The sequence below is a fragment of the Aythya ferina genome (assembly GCF_964211825.1).
Source record: "Aythya ferina genome assembly, chromosome: 1".
NCBI lineage: Eukaryota > Metazoa > Chordata > Aves > Anseriformes > Anatidae > Aythya > Aythya ferina.
In genome coordinates this window covers 87,060,413-87,085,994 of record NC_140296.1, presented here as the reverse complement: position 1 = coordinate 87,085,994, position 25,582 = coordinate 87,060,413, and the positions used below count along the sequence as shown (strand labels likewise).

The 25,582-nt window shown below is 33.5% G+C and overlaps 1 protein-coding gene across 12 annotated transcripts in view; it reads left to right on the top strand.

Moving 5' to 3' along the window:
* DMD (dystrophin) overlaps nucleotides 1-25,582 on the top strand; it is a 1,246,037-nt gene that overhangs the window by 559,975 nt on the left and 660,480 nt on the right. For 11 of the 12 annotated variants that reach the window (XM_084515490.1, XM_084515483.1, XM_084515486.1 and 8 more), the window contains 8 exons: nucleotides 4,104-4,274; nucleotides 10,335-10,514; nucleotides 12,682-12,810; nucleotides 14,594-14,764; nucleotides 20,253-20,375; nucleotides 21,919-22,056; nucleotides 23,952-24,104; nucleotides 25,042-25,224. In XM_084515490.1, coding sequence (XP_084371616.1) covers nucleotides 4,104-4,274; nucleotides 10,335-10,514; nucleotides 12,682-12,810; nucleotides 14,594-14,764; nucleotides 20,253-20,375; nucleotides 21,919-22,056; nucleotides 23,952-24,104; nucleotides 25,042-25,224 — 1,248 coding nt within the window. The remainder of the gene's footprint in view (nucleotides 1-4,103; nucleotides 4,275-10,334; nucleotides 10,515-12,681; nucleotides 12,811-14,593; nucleotides 14,765-20,252; nucleotides 20,376-21,918; nucleotides 22,057-23,951; nucleotides 24,105-25,041; nucleotides 25,225-25,582) is intronic. The other variant, XM_084515478.1, reaches the window with a different exon arrangement.

The window sequence follows — 25,582 nt, the reverse complement described above, 5'->3', positions numbered from 1 at the left end:
CTAGTTTGGGAACTTGAATCAAAGCAGTTCTCGGTCTTACTAGAAAATAAAGGTGTTAAAAGACATAAAGCTTTTGAGTGTAAAGAAAACTGAAAAGTCTGCCTCATTAAGGTGTGGATAGCTATCATTTGAGATTATATAATATATTTGTTTTCTCCATTATTTTAGAAAGGACTGTAGCATTTATTCCTACATTGTATTGAATGTAGCTGCAGCTAGACAGGTGCCATTATTTGAGGAAACCTCTCAAATAATGAAGGGATAAAAATGTGCCATTAGGAAGCCATTAGTGATCTGAAGTGAGCAATATTGAAAATTAATGTCTCTCAAAAATCTGTAGTGTTGTTTTTACCTTTGTTGTCCTAGATTTATTTTTTCACATTACACATATAATGGTAGTTGATGGTTTTAGAAGGTCAAAAATGCCCAAAATTAGAGAACTAGAATAATCACTTAGCCATTTTCAGTCCTAATAGATTGCACTGAGTTTGGAGAACCATGGCCTTCCTTTTGAAGAAAAAAAAAAAAAAAAGTAGTTATAACTAATAGTATCTCAGGACTGAAATGAGTAGCCTCAAGGAAAACACGTGTTCAAGTGTAGACTCACTTGTGTGATTTCATATATAGTGTTTCAGGAGGTTGCCCATATTTAAAACAATGCTTAAGAGCACATTCTTAAGAGTATGTAAGAGGTATCATTCAGTAAGAAGAGGACAGATAAATTACAACAATTTCTATGAATTTTGTACAACACCTTTGAGTTTTGCTGTACATTTTATGTATCAATACTTGAGACCGTGAACCTAGAAGTACTTCTCCTTAAGAAGAGGAATTTTGTTGTTTTTGTTGTTTGCTTTTTTAATTTGCTTTTTTTGTTGTTGTTTTTAACATATACACATATGGATACCTATTCCTATCAATAAACCCAATTGATTAGGTATTATCAGATTTTAAAACCCTTTCTGGTCTAGGCATGAGTTTTGTCTGTCCAGACGTTTTGCCCTATGTTTTTAGCCAAATATGCTTTGAGAACATAATGAATAATTTTGAAACTTCAGTGGTGGCCTCAGTGTAAATAGTTTTGAAATGAAATTACAAGAAAACAAAATGTGGCTAAATGTCATGTGATAGTGGTTGCATTTAATGCAAGTATTCCATGCCTGTGCTTGCGTTCACTCATTTGTGAATTCATTGTTCTCTCTTTGACAGAAACACGTGTATGCATACACACACAAATAGGTACAGCTTAGGTAGTGTGCTAGTTGTGAGTAGCTATAATGTAGGGTCTGTAGCATGCTCACAAACCACTTTATGATAATTCAGCAGAAGAGGGGGCTAGACTCTCTAAAACAAAGTGACAGTAATAATGTTCTCGCTGTTCTCCAAAGGGCAGTGCATGCTAGAGTGATTTCTCACAAGCCCAATGCTGCACAGGAATTAGACTATTCAACTTTAGCTGTATTTGGATGTGAAATACCTTTTCTTGTTGTTTGTTTGTTCTTTTTTTTTTTTTTTTCTTAAATATCTGTGGTTTTTTTCATTGTATTTTTATTATTACAGACAAAGATTCCTGCAAGTAAACAATTAACATAGCTTAAATAGTTTTAAAATATAGAGTAAATGTATGGAGATGGTATGTTTAATATCACTGTCTGAAACAGAAGGCTTTAAGGTGGCACTGTTTCCTATTTGTCTTTAGAAGTCTTTATCTTTACGTTTAAAGTATAAGCAGGAACTGATAAATTTGTAACCTCCATATATACAAAGTGTACATGCGAATAGTATAATATTATTGACAGTATATACAAAGTTTAGAGCTGTATAGAGCGGTACAAATATTTTTTCAAAAACCACCATACTTTTAGAATACAATGATACCAGTTTTGGATACCTGATAGTGCTGTAGACAATGGTAAATGCTGCCAGCGGTTGTACTTTTGGAGAAGATCTAATATAAAGATGGGGAAAAATTTCAAAGTGTCCCCTGCAGGTCCCCTCCATCTCCCCCCCCCCAAAAAAAAAAACAAAACAAAACAAAAAAAAAAACAGTAACATTGATCACAGTGTAAAAAATTAAACAAAAACGGGGTCTTGATATGGGCAGTGGTAAGCAACAAAAACGGAAGTGTAATTTAGAAGTTCTGGTTATGATACGCTTGTATTTATTCAAGATGAATTTGCTTTTATTAATGATTTTACTGTTTTAGGTGAGACAAAGACTGCAATTAAAAAATACATTAATAAAAATCCATGGCTGCAATCTCAATTACTAATTAACATGCAAGGTTATTTCTTTTAAATGTTTGTGACCAACTGCGTTCTTTCAATCCACCTTCATTGATCAACATTTTTTTTTAATTTCAGCAGAACATAATTTATTAATTCATATTTTCTAATTAGCAATCTCCTAATGCCAATTGTGGTGTAAATTCCTATGTGAGACCCCTTCACTTAGTCTTCTGCTTGCCCTATTAAACATTCAGAAACTTACCTCTCTTCCTGAACATGCTCAGGGATTTGTAGTGAAGACTATGTTCCTCCCATCCCCCAGAACCTTAACCAAAATGCATTACAGGACAGTCAAGACAGATACTCAGCCTTCCTTCCAAACACAAGCTAATATGCTTAAAAGAACCTTAAAAATAGCACATATATTGTCCATATTACTTCTCATCCAGAATATTCAGCATATGAAAATCCTAACTGAGAAGCTCTGAGGGTGAAGTGGTGAACATGGGTAGCTGGAAGATTGGAAAGTAGTGGTGGACCATAAAGGTTGGAAAGTGTAAAGGAAAACATAAAGGTTCTGCAAATAAGTCTGTGGTGAAGTAAAAGATCCAGAATCAATTTCATGGGACTTGAACTGGGTGATAGGTTACAGGCAAATATGAGCACGGGTTGGTGCTCTAAGGAAACTAGAAGTGACAAAACAGACAGGAGATAAAAAGGAAGTAGAGAGAGGACTATGATGGAGGATTGTGGACTGTGGGAAAGAAATGTAGGATTACAGTCTACAGACTAAACTTCCTTTAAAAAGTCGTTTAATACAGCCTACACATAGTAACTACTCTAGGAAAAGGTACATTTTACCTATTTTACCTTTTTGTTGTTGATTTATGTGGAACAGAGATGCATAATCTTTAGTTCATATCAAACAGATTTGTATGGGGACACTTGAGGATACCTTGGTTTTCCTGTCCTCTGTGAAAGAAAGCAAGATCTGTCCAAGTTACAAGTGTTCCTATTGCAGGATGGGTGTGAGCCTGATTCTGAGCTGGGAGCAACATGCATCATACTAAAGTTGCAGACACATTTTTTTTAAAGGTGGTGGGAGGTGTGTGAGAGAGCTTTAATAAAGAACACACCAAAGAATGTAGTGCAAACTGTATGTTCCACAGTAAACCAAATAGATGTTATTAAACCATAGAAAGTATTTACAAATGGTGGATGTTTCCACTGATTTTTTGTTTGCTTTGAAAAAGAAGAAAAAAACAATCCTATGCAAAAATACTACATTTAAAGACTGTTATTCAGATGACAAGAAAGTATTCTGAGAAGTTCAAAACTTAAGTTTAACTGTGCTGCATTAGTTTGACATCATTCGATGACTTTTGTGCTTGAAGATTTGGGGGGTTTTTTGGCAAAGAGTCTTTTTTCTTCTATATGGTGTAGTTATACAGATAGAAAATGTTGAGTATTCAATATGACTATATAGCCATCTGTATGAAAATATACTCCTTGTAGGATTTTGACATTTAGGCTGTGTCTCAGGGAAAGCCTGTTAATTCACCTGTTCTAAATTAGTTTGCTATTCATGACTTCAAAAGAGAAGAGGGGGTTTGCAGGGGTCTTCTGCTAGTTCAGACTAGCCTCTTTATGCACGTCTTTGTTATAGGTTTTTGCATTTTGTTATATGTTTTTGCATTCTAGCAGCAAAAATGCAGATACTGAGAGAACTAAATAAATACATATATTAAAAGTACAACTTGGCTTGTAAAATTTCAAGTTAAGCTTTTATATGAAAGTGGCACATAGAATATACTGTAAGACTCATCAAACCAGTTAGACTGAAGAGTTAAGAAACACATGTTTTATTTCCGCAGGTTACAGAAAAAAAGCAAGAGTTAGAGAAGTGCTTGAAATTGTCCCGGAAGCTACGAAAAGAAATTAATGCTCTGACAGAATGGCTTGCAGTGACAGATGCAGAATTGACAAAGAGATCATCTGTGCAGGGGATGCCTAGCAATTTGGATGCTGAAATTGCCTGGGGCAAGGTAACATTGCAACACACAGTGTACCTTTATATATCTCAGTTTATGCATATTAAAGAAAGCTCAATAAAGACAATAAAAATTCTAGCATTTTAATTAGTAGAACTTTGTAACTGTTAAGACATTATCTTGCAATAACATTAATACTTAAAAAGTTTTATTTGTATTAATCTCTTTACATATATGTACTATGTATATATATGCTCTTATGTAATAAGACAACAAAAAACTGTAAACATTATTGTTTATTTGTGCACAAAACAAAACAAAACAAAAAATAAACAGACAAACAAAAAGAAACACTTCAGCTTTGCTTAATAGGAAAAATTCTTTAACCATCTTACTAGTTTCATCATACTCTATAGGTACGGTCCTGAATAATGTGCAGGCAACTTTATAAATTCTTTAAAAGGCTGTAGTGGTTTCAGGCACTGGTGTACAATTGGCTTCTAGTTTCCTGTATGTTTTTGAATATGTGTGGTTTTTTTGTTTTGTTTTAACTGCCCCTTTCAGGCTCTCACTAACCCTTTGATAAGACGCCTTCAGCCTTGGAAAACACTGATAATTTATGAAACAAGTTAGAAGAAAACAAAACAAACAAAACAAAAAACACATACAAGTCTTTTGTGACATATGGAGTCTTTTTTTTTTTGTCATCAGTCCTTAAGAATGACAGTGTTTTAAAAGTAATGTCCAAGCATATGAAAAGATCAGGTTTTACTATATTACAGTTACTTCTTTGACTATTACTACTTTGACTTTGGAACAAAAACCTATGGGGTATCCCTAAGATACCTCATTCCTGCATGATATTTTCTCATTTTTGCTTGCTGCCTTCACATATTATGCAGTTCCTCTCATCAGTTTTGATTAATATTGTGATCTTATCACACATAATATGTCAGATGTTATATTAGATGATGATGGAGGTTTTTCATGCCTCCACACTAACCTGTTAGTTAGTCCATGACTCAGTCCATTTACCTGGTAAAGAAAGTAAAAACAATTTTTCGTGTTGCTAAACTACACAGTACATTTCTACCAAAACAGGAATATAAACTGTATGTTCCTATGTGCTTTTCCAGGAAAGTTAATTCAGACATGTATAGCTTCACAGCAGGTTAAATAGAAAGATTTGTCTTTGATATCATTTAATTGTTAGATGTGAACCTTAATGCTTCAGAAATAGCATAATTAGAACTTAAAGTCTGATTAGCACAGTTACACAGTGGGAAGTCCTTGTTATGTCGCACTTTTGCTATGACAAGTATAACATATTTTTACCTTATACCAATCAAAAAAAGTTAACAAAAGCTAATTAAAATGAGAATTGTTAACATGAAAAATATATCGAGCAGGTGAACTGCTCTACTTACTACTCTTAATGCTACAGTATTATGAATTTTCATGAGGAAATGATACATAAAGGGTTGCAAAAAAACCTTGGTAACAACCAAATTTTGGCTTCAACTCCAATGCAAACCCCTAATATAAGACTGACCTCATGTCAGTCTTATATATATAAGACTGATATATATATATAAGACTGACCTCAGCTTCAGTAGTGCTTCAGTCAGCTGATCACTAAAATAAGAATAAACAACTTCAAATGAAAACGGCTGCCTCTTCTTGAACTATGTATTTACTGCATGTATTCATAATTCCTGTATCAGGATTGATTCTCCTTATGAAGTCCAAGCCAATATTCACATAAATATGAGCACACTTTTAGTTTTGAACAATCCAACAAATATTGTCAGTGGAAGATCTTATCATTCCAAATATAATATGTGCAGATATTATGTGATATGATTATATTTTTTTCCCAAAATAATCTGCTCCACTACAAGGCAGGAAATCTTTCATGTTACCTTGGACACTTTAAAATCACTGTGAGGACTTCACAAGTAAGTACACCACTGATACTTCTATGTTGATTTCAATGTGGCATCATAAAAAAAAGAGTACATCTATAATTCAGTCCCCAGAAGCAGGTCTGCACAGTATCTGTTTAATGTCACAGCTTTGGTCTTTGTACTTCCTGAATAAGTAGGCTGCTGAAGACAGTAACCAATCTAATGAAATGCACCAGGAGATGAATTAGGCCCAGCAGATTGCCATTGTTTGGAATGTATGCAGAAAAATTAACATGGAAAATGTGGGGGGAGACCTCAGCAGTGTGAATGAACTGAAAATTGGATGTGTGCAGCAGTCAATCTAACTAAGCAGAGAGATGATAATCTTTTTTCCTTACAGAACAAGGAAACAGTTATATTTATTAATGCACTTATTTCTAATCCCTTTTCAATATCCAAGAGTTTTTAAAACTGAATGGAACTCAGGGGAGTTCAAAGATAATTATAGAGGTTAGAAGAACAAAATCATCCATGAGAACCTTGTCTTGAAGTTATAAACACCTAGAAGTAAAAAGAAGTGTCCAAGTGGAGCAGGAAATGACATTAATGAAAAGCAACAATCTTTATATGAAGGGAAATGTGTTATTTGTGCACATGTAGATTTTTTCTAAGTACAGAACAAAAACTTGTTGGCTGTTATGTGAAATGAGATGAGCAATATACCGAAGACGGTGAGTTGTGTCTTTTTGCACAGTAGAGACAAGCTAAATCTTTCCACTTGAATTCATTTCTGTTATAATTGATAAGAAAAATGACATATGAGTAGAAAAATAGTCATTAAATATTCTATATTAAAAATTCATTTATAATTAGAAGACTGAGCTAGAGAACATATTTATCATGGAAGACGTTAATCATTGTGGGGTTTATTTGTCTTCTAATCAGGAGCTGGCCTGATAAGATTAGATTGCCAGGAAACCATATTCTCCAAAAGGAAAAGGCAGGTGGTATTATCAGGAAAAATTCTCTTTCACTCCCTACTATCAGCAGTATAATTAATGTACTAGAAGTAGTACTTTAATGCTATATTTCAGGTAGAGAGTATAATACTAGTGAGTATAAAGTTAGCTTGAAGTACTCAGAATTATATTAGCTAATATATTTAACAACATATTTCCTGTCAATAAAACCAGTGAAGTAAAATGACCTGAAATTGTAGAAAATTGTACCGATTCATAGTCAGTGGCCAGAATGTAATAAAAAATAAAAGATGTGCTGTGAATAAACAAATAAATGTTTATAATCAGCTATTGAAGGCCATAATGTCAGTTTCTGATTAATTCTGTTATCCCACCATTTATTTTAGAGACATATGAATTATTATCATTACTTTCGAGTAATTCACAATATACAGGTTTTGTGGAGGCATATGTAACTTTTCTGCTCTCCTTTGTGGATTTTGAATTTTTAAATCTACATATCTAAACTCCAAAAAAAAAAATAAATAAATAAAAAAGCATCATCCTTGTGACTTAGCTACAATTCTGGTTTGCCTGAAACCCTCTGAGCTATGGATCCAATGCTATCTGTTATATCAGAATGAATAAAATGTAAGAATGTAAGTAGACTGTCACTGGATAAAGGTCAAATTTAAAAAATAAAAATGTTATTAAAGAAGATATTATGTATGTTATTTAGAAGATCTGGAAAAAAAATAATAATCGTTAGTTTACCTGGGATGTAATGCATTATATCCTACAGGGAAGGTCCTAGCTGATAATGCAGTGTAGAATTCCTGCTGTCTTTACAACCCTGCTAGTTTTTCAATTGAGTTCAGTGGGTCCAGGATTTCATACGTAAGAACTCTGAATAATTAAGATTTGAAGTAATCGGAAGATGTTTTTTTCACTTTGATGTTGTGTTGATGGCCTCAATGTGTTTCTTTTTTTTTTTAAGGTGGGAAAAGTGTTGTTGCTTACTTATGTCATTGGTTATTTATTACTCTAGTTTCTAATAATACACAGGAGTGCTAATTTTCCCATTACCCAGAGGTGCGCCTAGTCTTTGGTTTATCTTATTTCTTTATTGTGAAAGGAACAGTGCCTGGGATGAGACAAAGTTACCTCAGACCTTTTTCTAAGAGATCACAAAGCATACACCCAGCTTTTGGATGGAAGCTTTATTTAACAGACATTTAATTATCTGATCCTGCTGTTTATATGTCTAGTTAGGCTTAATATTGATGTGTATAGCCCAAGACAGTTCTGAATTTTCATATATGTAAATATAAAGGAAATCACAACCCATAGTAAATGTGCTTCAGAGATTCTTTTACAAATGGCAAAGAATTGTTCAGATAAGGTGATAAAACTGATCAGAAATTTCTATCCCTAGTTGAAGGTAAAGTATAATTATTGTTATTATTATTAATAATAATAATAATCAAAACCATCATATTTTTAATCCATTGTGAAACCAAGGACATTGTACTGGAAAATGGCAGGTTGTTTTTCCTTCATTCTGTTGAAAATCTGTTGAAAAAAATCTCTATTTCAGGTTATATAATTTTGTAGTTTATAGTTTGTTAATCTCAACCATCTCTCAGTTCCGCTATTGCTCTGTATTTGAGCAAATTGGTAGAATGTGAGAAATTTCTCACTTACTTGAAATGCAAGCATAAAATCTTTTCTGTGAAATAAAATTACAAAATTAAATCATTAATTCTGTGAAGCATAGGACACGAGAAGTTGTTTTAAATGTAACATATGCCAAGTAATTTGGATATACTATTAAGATATTAAGATGCTATTGTACCTAAGAGAGCAATTTCTATAACGTCTTTATTGCAAACTGGAAACTATACTTTCCCCAGCAACACATCATTAACAAAATCATGCTGATGTGTGACAGTGAGGGGTGTGATAGCATAAAGGGATAAAGTAATTCTACATTGATGGTTCTACAGTAACACCATTGATTCTAAGATGGAAGAATTGTGACTGCAGTTCGTTTAGAAGTGGTTCTTCTTTTAGTGTGTTAAGTTACCTAAGATAAATCAGTGCCTCTGGAGACCAGTCTTCTTTTTCTTTCAACTTTGGTTTGTATTCAGTTTGGACCACTTCATTTCCAGTTGGAGTTTTATTTTATAAACAGAGATCACATATGGCTGCATCGTTGCAGTCAGGTGACTAGGAGCTCAGAGAAATTTTTCTCTAGATACTGGTTATGTCTGATACTATGTATAAAGACTTTGTCCCTCTTCTTGAGTATTCAAAGAGATTGTCATGCTGTGCAGCACGCCATCAGTGCTTAGTATTAAATTCCTGCCTTTTTAGATATTGTCTAAATATGATTGTCTTTACTTCTTTTGTTGGACCCTTTGCATGTTGTAACACGTATTAAGACATGAATGATGAGTAAATTGTGTGAACTATGTGTAAACTACATATCAGTTTGTAAGATTACAAACTTACAACTACATATCTGTTGTAAGATTTGTGTTGTAAGATCTGTGTAAGGAGGTGCTATGAAATATATGAGGTCATATGATCTTGTAGCACTGCGCGTATACTTTAGTCATTCATGATTGGAGGGTCTATGGATCTTATTGGGTCTTATTTTAATATTTTAGTTCACTTAATGAAATGCGAAGTAAGTGGAATGAAAAGATGCATTTCTACAGCTAGGAAACGAGAAACCTATCAGCACAGGAGAACATGGTTTCTGCTGAAAAAAAAGATTGCACTGACAAATATTAAAGTAATATTAAAATATTTCATAAGACTAGTTTCAGTGAAGTTCCGAGAGTCTTGAGATGTTATCATAATGCTTTGTTATTGTCCCATTTATTATGTAAGCTATGTCATTTTATTAAATGCAAACTAAATATCTCAAGATAAATATTGTAAAATATAGATACTTTAAAAAAAAAAGTATTAAAACTGTATTTTGAAAAATGGAATGAAAGCTAATTCACAATTTTTAAAATGAAGCTATTACTAAAAAATATTATGAGAATGTGAAGAACACTTACAATTTTATCAGAGTTAAAACAATTTACTTTTTACTTACCTTTCACAGAACACTTTCCCTAGTTGTAGGAAGCAAAAGAGTATTTTCTAGTATGAGCTTACGGGTTGTCTGATCTTCTTGGTGTGGAGAATTTTTAATTTTCTGAATTTTTACTGTTTTATTCTGCTTACTATAGGCAACACGGAAGGAGATTGAGAAACGCCAAGGCAATCTTAAGAGCATTGGTGATTTAGGAGAAAATTTGAAGACAGTGATGAAAGGAAAAGAAAGTCTAGTGGAAGATAAACTCAGTCTCCTTAACAGTAATTGGATAGCAGTAACTTCACGTACTGAGGAATGGTTCAACCTGTTACTGGTAAGAAAAATGCGTTTGTGCCCACATGGGTAATATTGGCACTTGGTTGTAAGTGTTCATCCTCATATGATTGCTTTTTCTGGTGCCATAGAATATACTTATCTAATACACTGATACAAAGACAATCAGGTTTTTGTTTTTGTTTTGTTTTTTAGTATGTTGCATATATTTAAGATCAGACTCTTTACAGAGAGAGAGAGCTCTGTGAAGTCTTGTTTGTTAGCACTTCCCATTCTTGTCTTCCTGAGTGGTTCCTGGACTGTTTTTCTTTTTTCTTTTTCCTTTTTTTTTTTTTTTCTCTCCTGATGATTAAAATGTGTTTTTTGTTTGTTTGCTTGTTTTTACCAACGACCTAGACTCCTTGAATATGAATAGAATAAAAGAAGTATTGAAATCAGTTAAATTAAGTCTTGGTATTGATACCAACAGCTATGGCTGTGTTTGGCAACATTAACATTTCTGTTTGCAGCAATAGTACAGTTTGAAAGTAAGTCTCCACTTGCATGTTGTTTTGGTCCACAGAGTAGATGTGGTGTGGTTGAACTAGATTAATTTCAGAGGCAAGTGAATGAGAAGCCCTGCTTAACATATATCTAAGGTGCTCAAAATCAATGATTTAGTCCTTCAGGACTCCATGAGCCTCCTTTGGGCGTTATTATTTTTTTTTTTTTTGGTGCATATTTTGGTGGGAATATGTTAAGGGGACCGGATTAAGCCTTTTCCAAACTAAATCCCTAAACCACATTTAATACAGGCTCGGGAGCCCCAGCTGCCTAGAACTACTGGTAGTCATAAAACTGCATCCTTCCTTTAAAGTGATTCTGTCATGAACAGATGATAGCTTGAACCCTTAAACGAAGAAGGTTTTCCAAAGAATTCTTTGGAAAATTTATGCTGTTCCTATTTCTGACAGAATGAGAATGTAGTTTCAACCCAGAGAAACAGAAGTGGTTATAGAAATACAGTAGCCTTTATCAAGACTTGGCTTTTCAGAGCTTGATGTCTTAGAGCTTCACTGGAGAACCAAGTGGATCTGAAAATGCTTCTGTGATGGATATGTAGCATCACTGCAGGGCTTCTTTGTCTGTAGGCAGCATGTAAGTGCAAGCATCTGCTGATGTCTGCTCTATCTGGAAGACTTAAGAATTTGATTCAGTGTGATGTAGGAGCTCAGCTTCAATGTAGAACTGATTATAAGAAACATATAATGGAGTTTATAGACTGGTATAGATATGTATCACTTTCTCTCTCTTCTCTGAATTGTTTTGTTAATATTTACTAGAACCCAGGATAAAAAAAACAATAATAATAAAAATAAAAAAAAATGTATAAGAGAAGGAGTTAGTCTTTTACAGATGTTAGAACAGTGTAAAATACATGTATGTATTTTATTAAAATACATTATGTATTTTATTAAAATACATGTATGTATTTGTAAAATACATGTGGTGGCCAAATGACAGTGATAGCAAAATCTTTGATCTCAAGTATGTGGTAAACATGTACTGCACAGGGATATAGTTCATCTGTAATTTTGAGTTGGATATGCATAGAACTCATTCTAGTGTGCTCACCAAAAAAGACAGGTTTTCAAATTTAAATATATATATATATATATATATATATCAGAATATATACTGATACTACAATAGCTTTTTATAAAGTAGAGTTGGAAAGCAGGGAAGTTCATTGAAATGTAAATAAAAGGTTTATATACAAAGTAAACTTTCTTGATTGTGATTTTGCAAGTGCATCTTTGTTTCAAACTTAGTTTCATTTGACTTCAGTGGCTCTCAGGAAAGAGTTCTCTACCTGTTTTTGTGGAAATTTCTTTTAACCTTCAGTAGGTCTGGCTATAAGCTTCCTGTTCCTCTCAGCAGTTGCACCAAGCTGCAGATGCCTGTTTTTTGCTGTGACTGCATCACCATTCTGCTTGTCTCTTTGGAAGCTTCTGTCTCTCCTAGAATGTCTTTTCAAGGAAATAATACATATAAAGTGAGAGCAAACACATAAAATAGATTCTGTCCTTCACAAAACAAGCGGCTATTATATAAAATAGTCATAGTTTCATAATATATGCATGTTTGCCACAGTCGGCACACTTATGACTATTATTTCAGTTCTGATTACTTTTTTTGTATGCAGTATTTACCTTCTTCACATACAGGAATATCAAAAGCTCATGGAGGCTTTTGATCAGAAAGTAGCTAATGTCACGACTTGGATGTATCGTGCTGAAATACTGTTGGATGAATCTGATAAGCAAAAGCCCCAGCAAAAAGAGGAAATTCTTAAGGTAAAAAAAAATAAAAATGTGATTTTCTGAAAAGCATTAATTTTATTCTAAAAAGAATTATTTCAGAACTAGCATAGTTTGAAAGGTATCACAAATTGATTAACATTCTTTTCTCTGTGATAAAGCTGTCCTCTGGCAGCATGTAGATTTTTAATAAACTTGCACCACATATCAAAAGGTAAATCCCTGCAGAAATAAAACTGAATATGTTATTATGTCTTGGGGACTTCATGGTGCGTAGAACAGCATCTTATTAAATGTATGTTTGCTGAAAGATACTTCTTCTGCAGAGCTGGTTAAACACCAGCCCTTTTTTCTGTGTATTCATTTTTATTTTTATTTTTTTTTTTCCTGTGATTCTTTTCTGGTATATATGGTATCTGCATTTGATATCTCTGCCATATGACTGTTATAATCCTCTAAATGCTGCTTGCATTGATGCCCATCCAACAACACAAACAATAATATCATATGGTGAACAAGCTGTGTAACAATGGGTTAGTCTATTGATCAGGAGATTTTATTTGGTTTGTTGCATCAATTGAACAACTGACGAAAAATTGACTTGTAAGGTAATTGTGACTGTTAAAGTATCTTATTTAAAACAACTTATTTGTTAAACAACTTCAAGTTGTGATCTATATGGATTTTTTTTGCTTCCAAAATCAGTGTGAAATTTTACCTTCTCTTGAACTCCGTGGTCATCACATGTTATCTGAGAAACAGTTTGGAAATCAAAATCAGAATTGTATTGCTGACACTAACATAATGATACCATTTACTAAAGAAAATCTTTACAAATTCCAAGGCAGTCATAGTTTCCAACTAGCACTTATGCAGAGCATAAATCAATGGCTCATTGATCTCAGAAGGATTACAGAACAGATGTTAGTAGCAGGTTGAACAATTTTGCCACCTCAAGGTACAAAGCACAATTATTTTTGCCATCAATGCAGGTATATACTTGTATTGCACAAAGGCATTTCACAGTGAAACTCTCAGTGAAACTATCTACTGTAGTATGATATGGCTGCCCATACTGATCAACTGTTAAAATTATTATTGCAGAAGAAGTATTGTTTTCCTTTTTTTTTTTTTTTTTTTAATTTGTGATAGATTTATAGAAAAAAAAAAAAAAGAAAAAAAAATACTGGTGTGTATCCTGTCATTTTTCCCTACCTCCAGTATGAGCATGAACAGCAATGAGAACAACAACCGTTACATTGAGTTCTATAATGTGTGAGTTACGAACATAGAATCACAAAATGGTTTCAGTTGGAAGGGACCTTAAAGATCACCAGTTTCCAAACCCCCCTTGCCCCCACCTCCCACCAGACCAGGTTGTCCAAAGCCCCATCCAACCTGACCTGGAAGACTTTCATGGAGGGGGCATCCACAGCTTCTCTGCACAACCTGTTCCAGTGTCTTTACACAATTAGCAGCTCTTCTTACCTTTAGGGACATAAAATAATTGAGTGTACCCTCATATGCTGAGGATTGTATTATGGCAGATAAGAACCTGTCTAGAAATAATGTTCACCATTATTTTCCATTAGAAGATCTTCAAACAGATATATAGATACATTCCTGCTATAAATTTGAAGGGATGTATGTGAGAATGTTATCTAATGTATTTATACTGTATTTGCACGCTTATGCATAATTATCTGAATTTGCTTTGTGGTTTTGCTCCCTATTCCTTTGCACACTCTCTCTCTCTCTCTTTCTCTCTCTTTGCATTTATTACTAACTTCAAGCCCTGTCTCTTGCTCACGGACTGTAGCGCTTAAAGGCTGAGCTGAATGATATGCATCCAAAGGTGGACTCTGTGCGTGACCAGGCAGTAGACTTGATGACAAACCGTGGAGATCACTGCAGGAAAGTAATAGAGCCTAAACTATCAGAGCTCAACCAGCGATTTGCGGCTCTATCACAAAGAATTAAGAGTGGAAAGGTAGGAAGACTTGCTTCAATATGGAGATGCATACAAAATGGTATCTGTATAAGGTGTGCAGCTAAGACTACTTACGGGGCTTCAGTTTCTCCAAAAGCTAGGCTTTTAAAGGAAAAAATGAAAAACCTAGGAATGGAAATTTTTTTTTTAAATGTCAAAGGTGTCTTGTTTGTTTGTTCATTTGCTTGTTTGTGTTTGTTTGTTTGTTTTGTATTGAGGGACTTTTTCCATTATTACACAATCAGAACTGTTCACTGATTTTATATTAACATGTAATAATGGTTACCTCACTAACTTACAAAAATGAGTGTCATCTAGGAATTAATAAGATTCTTAATCTTTTCAAAGTTATACGAGTAGCCTGTTTTATGTACATTCATTTTGGGCAGCTAATTTTCATTAAATGCACAATTGAATATTTTTTTTATGTGAGGCTGTGACTCACCAAGATTTTATATATATATATATATATATATGTGTGTGTGTGTGTATATGTGTGTGTGTGTGTGTGTGTGTGGATGTATGCATATGCAAGCATCAACTATACTTCAGCCGGTTGGTCACCTCTACAATTGGTTTGAGTACTTTACTGAACCTGAATTGAGTAAGGATTAGGGCATTTTTAGCCAAATTGTTATTATGATATGGAACGAGGGAGGACATAAACTACCTTCTTTCTCCATTGTTTATGTTATCTTTATTGCGGAGAGCTATTTGGCAGATTAAAGCAGGCAGGTTGATACATAGGATAGTGGGAGTGCATGGATCCTCATCTTAAGTATTTGCTTGGTTAGTGTAATAGCACTGGAAATCAATGCACCAAAAGATCAGTGGCAGAGCGGGAAATAAGCCTTAAAAAAGCATAAGCAAGGAGACAGTTTTCATCTGCTACTTTGGGCTTGCATAGGGCTCAATGGCCTGTGTAACCAGCACATTCTTTGTGCATATTTGAGTTGATTTAGGTTTCCTTTGTGGAACAGAAAAGAGTATTTTCTATTAAAAAGCTTAATGAAAGAAATTATTAAGTAATGTTAATTATGTCAATGTTTGCTTGAAAACTTTAAAGTCAAGGGTACAGTTTGGGTTTTCTTTTCTTCAAAATGTTACCGAGTTGTACACTAGCAAACTGTAAAACTGAATAGTGGCATCATTACATTAACAAGTCATATTAATCTTAAATGCAAGGATTGCACAAAGGAGGATGTGCGAATACATCAGACCACTTTTTATGATCTCTCAGTTTGAGAAGTAGCATGTGCCTTACTTTGATATTAGATACTGTTTTCTTAAAAAATATTCATTCTTGAAAATCAAGTTTTGTCTCATAACACATACAGAAAAATAAACAGCTGGATTGTTTATATCTGAGGTACTTTTGGCTGAGGTGAAAAGATTCTTTGTTTCATAATACGAGCAAGTTCTAACAACTGTCAGTATTTTTTCATTTTTGCTAGCTAACTGGATTATTTGTAAACATTTTGCACTTCAGGGTAGCAAGTAGCTTCTTTGATTGAGAACAGAGTTACTGTCAGTGCTTGTTTTGACCAATCCAGTGTTTCTTTTATTAGATTTTATTGAATGGCAATAAGCAACCCATCTTTTTCAAAAGGCACATTACCTTTTCTTCACTGTTTTAACATAGATTCTAAGGTTCATAGATTCTAGTCTATGTGGATTCTACCCTCCATATAGACTATTGTGGGGGGTGGGCACTGGCCAGCACCTGAGCACCCACACAGCAGCTTGCTCAGTCCTCACTTCCTCAGCAGGACAGGATAAGAATAGGAAAACTGAAAGAAAGGAAGAAGTAAAACTTACAGGTTGAAACAATTTAATAGATTAAGAGAAGAGGGAAAAGAACATGTGACACAAAGGTGATCACTCGCCTCCCCCACACAGACTGACACAGCTAGTCTCTGATCAATGGCTGCCTTGGAAGTTGTACCCCACTTCTTCTTCGTCTCCCTTGTGATTTATTTATTTATTTATCTATCTATCTATCTATTTATTTATTTATTTATTCTGAGCAGGACATTATATGATATGGAATACCCCTTTGTTCAAATCGTCAGCTGTCCCCCCTCCCAGCTTCTTTTCCAATCCTCAGCCTCCTTATCTGAGAGTGGGAACAGAAAAATGCTGTGCAAGCACTGTTTAGCAATAGCCAAAACATGAGTGTGTTAATAAAAAGTGGTCTAGCAGCAAGTACAAAACACAGCATTATATGGGCTGCTATGATGGAAGTTAACTCCTTCCCAGACAGACACAGTACAAGTGTATTTGAAAATGTACTATATATAATTGCTTCTGTAATATTAACTTGTTTATGTAGTACAAATGTTCACTGAATTCTGCATGGGGAAAGTAATATTCTTTTGTATTAGTAAAGCAATGTTAATTGCTTGACTAACCGACAACTACTTTTAGTTGTCATCTTTACTTTGAATATCTGAAATCACTGTTAATGTTACTACATAGAAATTCCTAGATTTTTATAACTTTTTCTTTGTCCACTTTGGGAGAAAACTATGTCTGGAAGTACGTGAATCATTAACACTTCAATAAAGTGACCTTTTTTAAGGTAAAAACTGTCACAGATTACCTGGGCCTTACACATCTCTTTCTCCTGTTATCTGCAGAGAACTTTCCTTCAAGAAGCCTTGTCATTTTGGTTCAGGAATTAGTGAAGTTCCCCAAACTTTAAAGGATTCCCAGACTGTGTTGTGGTACCTTTTTCCCATGAGGCCTTGGAAGATGATAATTTATTTTATTTTTTCCCCTGTCAGCCATCAGTAGTATTTCAGCAGTTCCAGTGTCCTTTTCATTTGCCTAGTACAGAAGTAAAAACTGTAGACAGAGGAGGACGTCTTGGCACAAACTCTGTTGTGAAACATTTCTATTGTGAACATCTGCTATGTGCAGTATGCATCCTTCTAGCTTTTGCCATGCTCTTCCATATTTCTGTAAGCATCTAGGGATGGTATGTCCTTTGATAAGGTGATGTGAAACTATTATTTGTTTTAGGGAATGGTGGGACTGCCTGTAGATGATTTATCATTGATTTACTGTTTGCATAGTACACTCTAGCCTCACTAAAAGACAGGGAAAAAGATGCATGTACAGGAAAAGTGTCTTTAGAACATAGCCTACAAATGTCTTCAATGTGTCAACCTTCTCACTCAGAAGTTAAGATTGTGTAGGCAAAATGAGTTGGAATGGCAGCATCTCCCTAAGCTTTATACTCTATCTACTTAGTAAAATGAAAGTAGTCACTACAGCATATCATTTTAACTGTAGATTAGAATGCAGGGGACATTCTCTAGGGCCTTGGAGAATGGACAGCTAGGGTATGAATGACAAATATTATTTATAGTATTAGGTATTGCAAAAGATAGAGATGCACAGACTTGTTTGTATTCTTGGCTATGTTACTGTCTTGCAGTATGCATTCCTAGAAAGGACAAAATTGCTGGTTTGTCCGCTAGTGATGGTCTCGTGGCTTGGTTTGTCCACCTGTAGGGTCCTACTTCCCTTTATGGGATGAAAAATTAGTAGTGGTGATATTGCACTTCTGTTTGTGTGCTTGTTTGTTTTACATGTATTATTTATTTATTTTTGGTTTATTCATACTTAGGTAGAATTATTCACTCTGCAATGAAATTGAAAAAAATCAAGAGGATAGTAAGCTCATAATCTATTTTCAGTCAATTCTCATCTTTTTGCAAATTATGTTTTCAAATACTAACAAGTATCAGTATAATAGTGAAGTAAATAAGAAATGGCATGTAAAGTCAATAAACTGTAGTGCATAATTATTGTATCCTGAATTAATAAAATGAAGAGAGAAGTAGATCATTGCGTACCGAGATTTAACATTTTTAAGTTTTTGTTGTTGTTGTTGTTTTTGTTTGTTTTTGAATTTAATTCAATTACTGGAATTTCAATTATCCTTTTTCCTCCCATTAACACTTTTTGTTGTTTTGTTTTTAGCATCTGCCAGAGATCTGTAATTTTATTAGTTTTATTAGTTGATTTCTCTCTTATTGAGATTTAAGTACTTTTGAAGACATCCTTCAGAGCATTTGAGAAGAAATTACTGTGTAGTTTGCTATTATTTCTACCTCAGTTGAAGTGGTTGCTGAGTGTAGTTCTGTGCTTCTTGATGAAAATTTGTGAGCACAGTATGATTATATTTATGACAAATATCATACATTATTATATTTCCATTAATGTGCAGAAGTGTCCAAAATCTTTGTCATTAAAATGATCAATAAGATTCAATTAAGGTATTTTTACTCCAAGACTTCTACCTTATCTGTAAAACAACTGAAAATATTTTACAGATCATCTGACTCTAGATGATGTCTTGTTTCTCTTGTTTTACTGAATAATTTTGATTGTTATCGTCTTGATTACGAACTTATGCTCTGTAATAAATGCCAATAGTGGGAATAGTAATAGAAAAGTGATTAAAAGTAGACAGTTGTACATCTGAGATCGTAGAGCATAGATCATAAAGCATTACTTGCCTTTTAAACCTAAATTTTGTGCCAGAATCTTCAAGTAATTCTCTCTTGTTCCTGCATTTAAATTGTTCAAAGAAGGAAGATTTTTTCTGTTGATCCTTTGCGATGCACCTAATAAATATGTTGCATATTATAATATGCAACAACCTATCCACAGGCACTGTGGATACTACTCAGGTAGCAGGTAGATAAAGGATAGTGTATCATTTTTAGAGTTTAAAACTGAATGCTAAAGTAAACCACCCTAATTTATATTGTGATTCATTTTGGAGGAATTGTGTCTATTTTATTTGGTTGAAATTTTTTTCTACCTCAATTTTTGTTCAGGCTTTTTTGAAACAAGTGCTTTTAGTGCAGGTTTTGTTTTCTGGTTTGTTTGTCTAGGATGTCACAGAGCATAATCTTTGCATAATCTTATGCAAAGATTAGCTGTCTTTTGTTTTGAGATGGATGCTGTATAATTAACCTGGCATTTTTGCTATTCTTTTTGACAGAACCATGATTTTAAAACACTGAAACAAATTATCATGAAATTGTTCTCAATTGGTAGTAGTAAGTGGTTATTCATCTGAATGGATTGCTTGTTGCTGTATAATTTCTGACAAATCACATTTAGCCAAGTAGAGTCAACATTTAATTTTTTAGACAAATTGTCATGTTACACTGCTTATCTGAACCTATTCTTACACACAGATGTGAGAATATCAAATTTAAAAAAAAATATATTCACTCACCACAGAATTCTTGTATTTTCCTACATGAAAAATCTAGACTATCATTGAACACTGATCTTTATTTATGTGGGTAGTTTGAGTTGTATGGTATAGATGATTTTCCATAAGATAAAAAAATGACTGTTGCTGTAGTTATACAGGGTAAAACAGATGTCTCTTCTGGTTTATGTTTCTAACAAAGCTATTAAATATGATATTTAAGTAGTCTCTGTATTTTTCCCATTTTAGCCCTTCATTCCTTTGAAGGAATTGGAACAATTTGACTTCGATATACAAAAATTGCTTGAACCACTGGAGGTTGAAATTCAGCAGGGGGTGAATCTGAAAGAGGAGGACTTCAATAAAGATATGGTAATTTGGTTGAAATGGAAGTCTGAGTGAAGTAGGCAGGGAGATGAAAAAGACATGGGTGAAAATGAGAAACTTCCATATTTGTATTAAGATTTTGTGATATGACTTGGACAAAATTTTATTGTGTTAATATTATAAATTCAAAGTTTCCAAGTTAGTTTATTAGTTAAAAGTTTTATTGGTAAGATTACAGTAAATTTTATAAGAAAAACATTTTCCAAATGTTTTTGAAAACACTAAGCACAGCAGAAATATTACCTGCAATGTCCTATACAGGACAGTATTACAGATCAGGGAATGAATACCAAAATCTCTGTAGCAGTATACAGACAATCAAACTCAGCATGTTGTATCTAATTGGGCAACACAGTAAGTTCAATGAAGACAAAGGCTAGGTAATGACCGCTGAGAAAAATGGAACGTGGGCAGATTAGTTCTTAGCAGATCTGATCATACCATCTATTGTGAATAATATTTGTGGATGTTGCAAGTTTTATTACTTACGATTGCTATTTGTGAGTAGTAACACCATGTGTGAATATTCAAAAAAAGAAAAAAATCACACAAAAAAAGATGAGAAAATGCTGCTGTGCTTTGATACTGTTGCCACTGTTGTGTGTTCTCTCCAGAGTGATTTTCAGAGGAATGACATTTCTTGCATGGTCATTGACAGAAATACATCTTTAGGATAAGATGAATCCTCAGCAAGAACAAATGTGAATTTATTTACAAGCAATATAAAAAATTGGTATTACTTTTCTGTTAAGGGAATTTTTCAAATGTAGCTATCTCATATCAATGCTGAAAGGAAATCTTTATATAAAAAGATTTGTATACATTATATATAAATACATATTTATATTTTTTAAATATTTCATATATATATTACTTTATATATTATTTTTTTCAAGGAAAAACATAAGCAGTTTGAGGTAGTATTCACTGCAATGATAAATACTAAGTGAATGTTCCACCAAATACTAAGGGTAATGTTCCACTGCTTCAGCATATTTTGTTCTGTTTCTTTACATGGAATGTTTAGCATATTTCAAGAGATAACTGTCTCCAAATCTGTGGTATAGACTTAGTTCCTGTGTAAAAAGTGCATAGTGCATATTCAATAACAGAATAGGTGTTCTGAATTGTGATAATGCTATTGTATGAAATGCTTAGGAATCACATGGTCTCCTAGCATACTGGTAATTTCAGTGACTACTGTCAATTATGTAGAATATTTTACATCTATCTATTCTTTCTGCTTTAAAGTAAAAAATACTTAACCTTTTTGCTGTGAATGTTTTCATCACGTTATCCTGGATGCTCTGTAAGATCTAATGTCAAACGTGTAGGTGTTCAAATGCTGTTTACTTGTACCTCTCAAGTTAAAAGTTATTGGGTCTTCAGTGTAGAACCACAAGTAGCTCTTAGATGTTTACTTTATCAGAGGAAGTGTGTGTTTATATGTCCAGATCTCCTAGTACTTAAGTAATAGAGTAAATGCCCATTTTACCCGTTTTTTGTTGTTGTTGTTGTTTTAAATCAGAGTGAAGATGATGAGAGCACAGTGAAAGAATTGCTGCAAAGGGGTGACACACTTCAAAAAAGAATCACAGATGAGAGAAAACGGGAGGAAATAAAGATAAAACAACAGCTGTTGCAGACTAAACATAATGCTCTCAAGGTATGAGAGCCACAATTATAAACATATGCAACTAAAACAGTTTTTTGCTTCATTTCAGGGTAATGCTCTGTTAAGTTAAATGGATCCTCATTACTATTTAGAGATAAGTCATTTGAAATTATTCATCTATAAACATATATTTGCCTCTACAATTCTCTTGATGCCTTGGAAAGACATTTTAAATATCTAGTTTAACAAGTGCTGTTTTGTCTTTAGTGTTACAACCAGGAATTGCCAATTGGACTGCAGAGATAATACTTTGATAATACTTTTTTTTTTTTTTTTTAACATTATGCATGTTTAGGTTTCTCCAACAGCAGTGAAGACCTTAGCTACAAAAAGACCTCACGAACTTAGATTTTCAGTTTTAGAACATACTTGTTGCAACGAATAAGTTGTTTTAATAGGTGTTTTAATTCTTTAGGGAAAAAAAAAATAAAAATTACCTTGTCCTCTTTCAGGTGGAAAAGTACCTCCAGCCTCTTTAAAATAGTGAGTGATAGGGTAGATGGTAATATCAATAGACCTAGCAGCTAAGAGGCTGAAAAAAATAATGTATCTAAATTCTGTGTTATTTCAAAGCTGGAAGGAGGTATAACCATATGATACTGTACCTAGAAACATCTATAATGAATCCTATTTGGACAAGCTGAGAGATGTAATTGGGAGTGTCATCCTCCCAGGGAAAAATAAAAGTGAGGAAAGGAAGAATTTTGTAGATGGAAGGTCACCTTCCTCCACTTACCTGGAGGCAAAGCTTCTGGCTACTGGAACAGAATTTTTCATCTTTCTGGCAGGAATAATTTTTCTTTCTCTTGAAAATTTTCATGTAGTTCTTTCTGTTTCCAGGAGCATGGTCTGGTTATGCTTACTATCACTTATTTTCAAGCAGCATATTTTTTTTCCTTTGGATTTCATTTCATGGTTTTGCATATCTCTGTGAATTTCATAAAAGAATAGCAGGAATATATATATTTATTTATTTATTTATTTATCCACATTTAGAAGAAATCTATTAAGTTTGTCTTGGACAACATAATTTCTGCTAAGGAGAAACAAGGAAACTTTTTAGAGATAGTCTGTTGACCAGATCCCTACTGTCTGTTTTTATGGAATAGAGCGATTGACTTTCATTTGGGTGGCTCATTTAAGGCATTCAGCTTTGTCAAATAAAATTCAAGAATGGTTGTAGCAAATTATTCCAAGTACTTTTTATCTAAAATATGTAAGTAATTTTTTCAAGTTACTTCTTAAGAAGAAGTTATAGCAGTGAAAATATTTTCTGAATTCTTCATGAGAGAAGCTAAACTGTTAATGCAAATTCAAATAGAATATATTTAATAATGCAAGAAAACAACATTTTTGAATATCCTGTTACAACAAGTTTTAACACTTTTATAAAGCTGAGTCATAAACACTTTTGGTGTGTAAATGATCTTTACTGTAGAAAAAGGAAACCTGTTATTACATACATTTCTGCATTTAAATGATTTTCTTTTGAATAGCTACAGAATTTGCATGCAGGCTAGAATTTCACAGGAGACCACAAAACAAGAAATCCCACTTATAGCTAGATAACAGGTGGGCTGTGTTTCCATCTTTCCAGTAAGTATTTTGAGAAGTGTATTATATATAAGAATATTGATATTTAAGTCTTAACTTCTCTGAACATTGGTGACTGTCTCTGGCTTATTCAGCTACATTTAACAGATAAAAATAATGTTAAACTGATGAAAATACTCTGTGTTCAAGTACTTACATACTTGATTTAAATATCAACATCTAATTAAAAAATAGTGGCCTAATTTTCAATTTTTCCTTCAGTATGCACACATGCCAATTCATATTTTATAAGCCTTTAATTGATATTCTAATAATGTCTGCACTGTGAACAGGACTTGAGGTCTCAAAGAAGAAAAAAGGCTTTAGAGATATCTCATCAGTGGTATCAATACAAGAGACAGGCTGATGACCTAATGACATGGCTGGATGACATTGAGAAAAAGTTAGCCAGTCTACCAGACCACAAAGATGAGCAGAAGCTAAAGGTAATGTTTTGAGATGACAATGGTAGATCTTTTTGAGTGATAATTTCTTAATTTAAAAGATGGAAATGAAACAAATATTCTAATAGATGTAGAGAATTATCAGTTCAGTACTTTATTTCTGATTTATATAAAGCAAACAATAACAGTTTGTATTCAAATTAACATTTCTTTGTTCTGCTATATCTTGTATTTGTTTGTTGTATGGATTGTTACATAAATTATTTGAAACACAGTAAATATTTTTTTTTGTCAATATGGAGTGTGCAATGTATTATGAAGCATTTTTTTTAGTAAAAATTGTAATTGATTTTATGTATCTTTGTTCCAGATGAACAAATGACTTACCGATATATGGATGACCTCTTTCTCATGTTAGCACATTCATTTTCATCAGAACATATTCACATGTCACTGTCAAACTCTATAGATTTATTTACATGCTGTCAAAGGTTTTCCTAGTTTATTTTGCATCGTGTTTCTTTGCTTCATTCTCTGTTGAGTTTCCCACAGAGTAAAATAGGAGTTAAGTGATAAGTTAAGGGTTCAAATAACATATTTGTAAACTGTCCAAACACTGTTTGTCCTGAATATGCTGAGCCTTACTGATAAAAAAATAAAATTAAAAAAAATAAAAATAAAAAAAAATCTCCAATTGCCCATCACAATGTAGCAAGAATCAGGAAGTGGAAACTGTTGGCCTTTGCTAACTAGTTTTCAGTGTGTTGTAGTTGTTAGTTTATCTACAGCCCGTCTCCAAGGGGGTTCCTCAATCTCAGTTATTTTTGCTTTGTTTAACTGTAAGATAACAAATAGCTGTACATTTTAATTGCAACAATAAAATTGAAGTGGAATTTCTGACAGATTTTTTTTGCTAATTTTAAGTTGATTGATCTAGTTAGCTAACTGTCCTGGGCCCTGTATTGATTTTGCTCACTAGGAGATTGATGGAGAATTGGAGAAGAAGAAGGAAGATCTGAATGCGGTGCACAGGCAGGCTGAACGCTTGTCTAAGGATGGGGCTGCAAAAGCAGTGGAGCCAACCCTGATACAGCTCAGCAAGCGCTGGCGAGATTTTGAGAGCAAATTTGCTCAGTTTCGAAGACTCAACTATGCAGAAATTGTGAGTTGTTACTGGCAAACCCATATGTTTGCAACTGCTACTACTAACAGAATCCTACTAACATTGAGAGCTTCAGGGTCAGTGCCAACTCTTCAGATACTAATAAGAAAAACAGTGTTGTTTGCAACTGGGGGAATCTTTATATTCTAATACAGTAGTTCTCTGTTTTGGTCTTAAAATTGCCCTTAAGTTACATTAGCCAGTTACAGAAAACTCAGCAATGAAAAGCTCGTGTTTATTTCTGTTGCCTCATTATTTTTCCATAACATTTTCCAGTTTAAAAAAGTCAGTTTGCCATGCATGTATTTTGTTCAGTAAATGTGCAAATCAGAAATAATGTTATTTTCAAACTACCCAT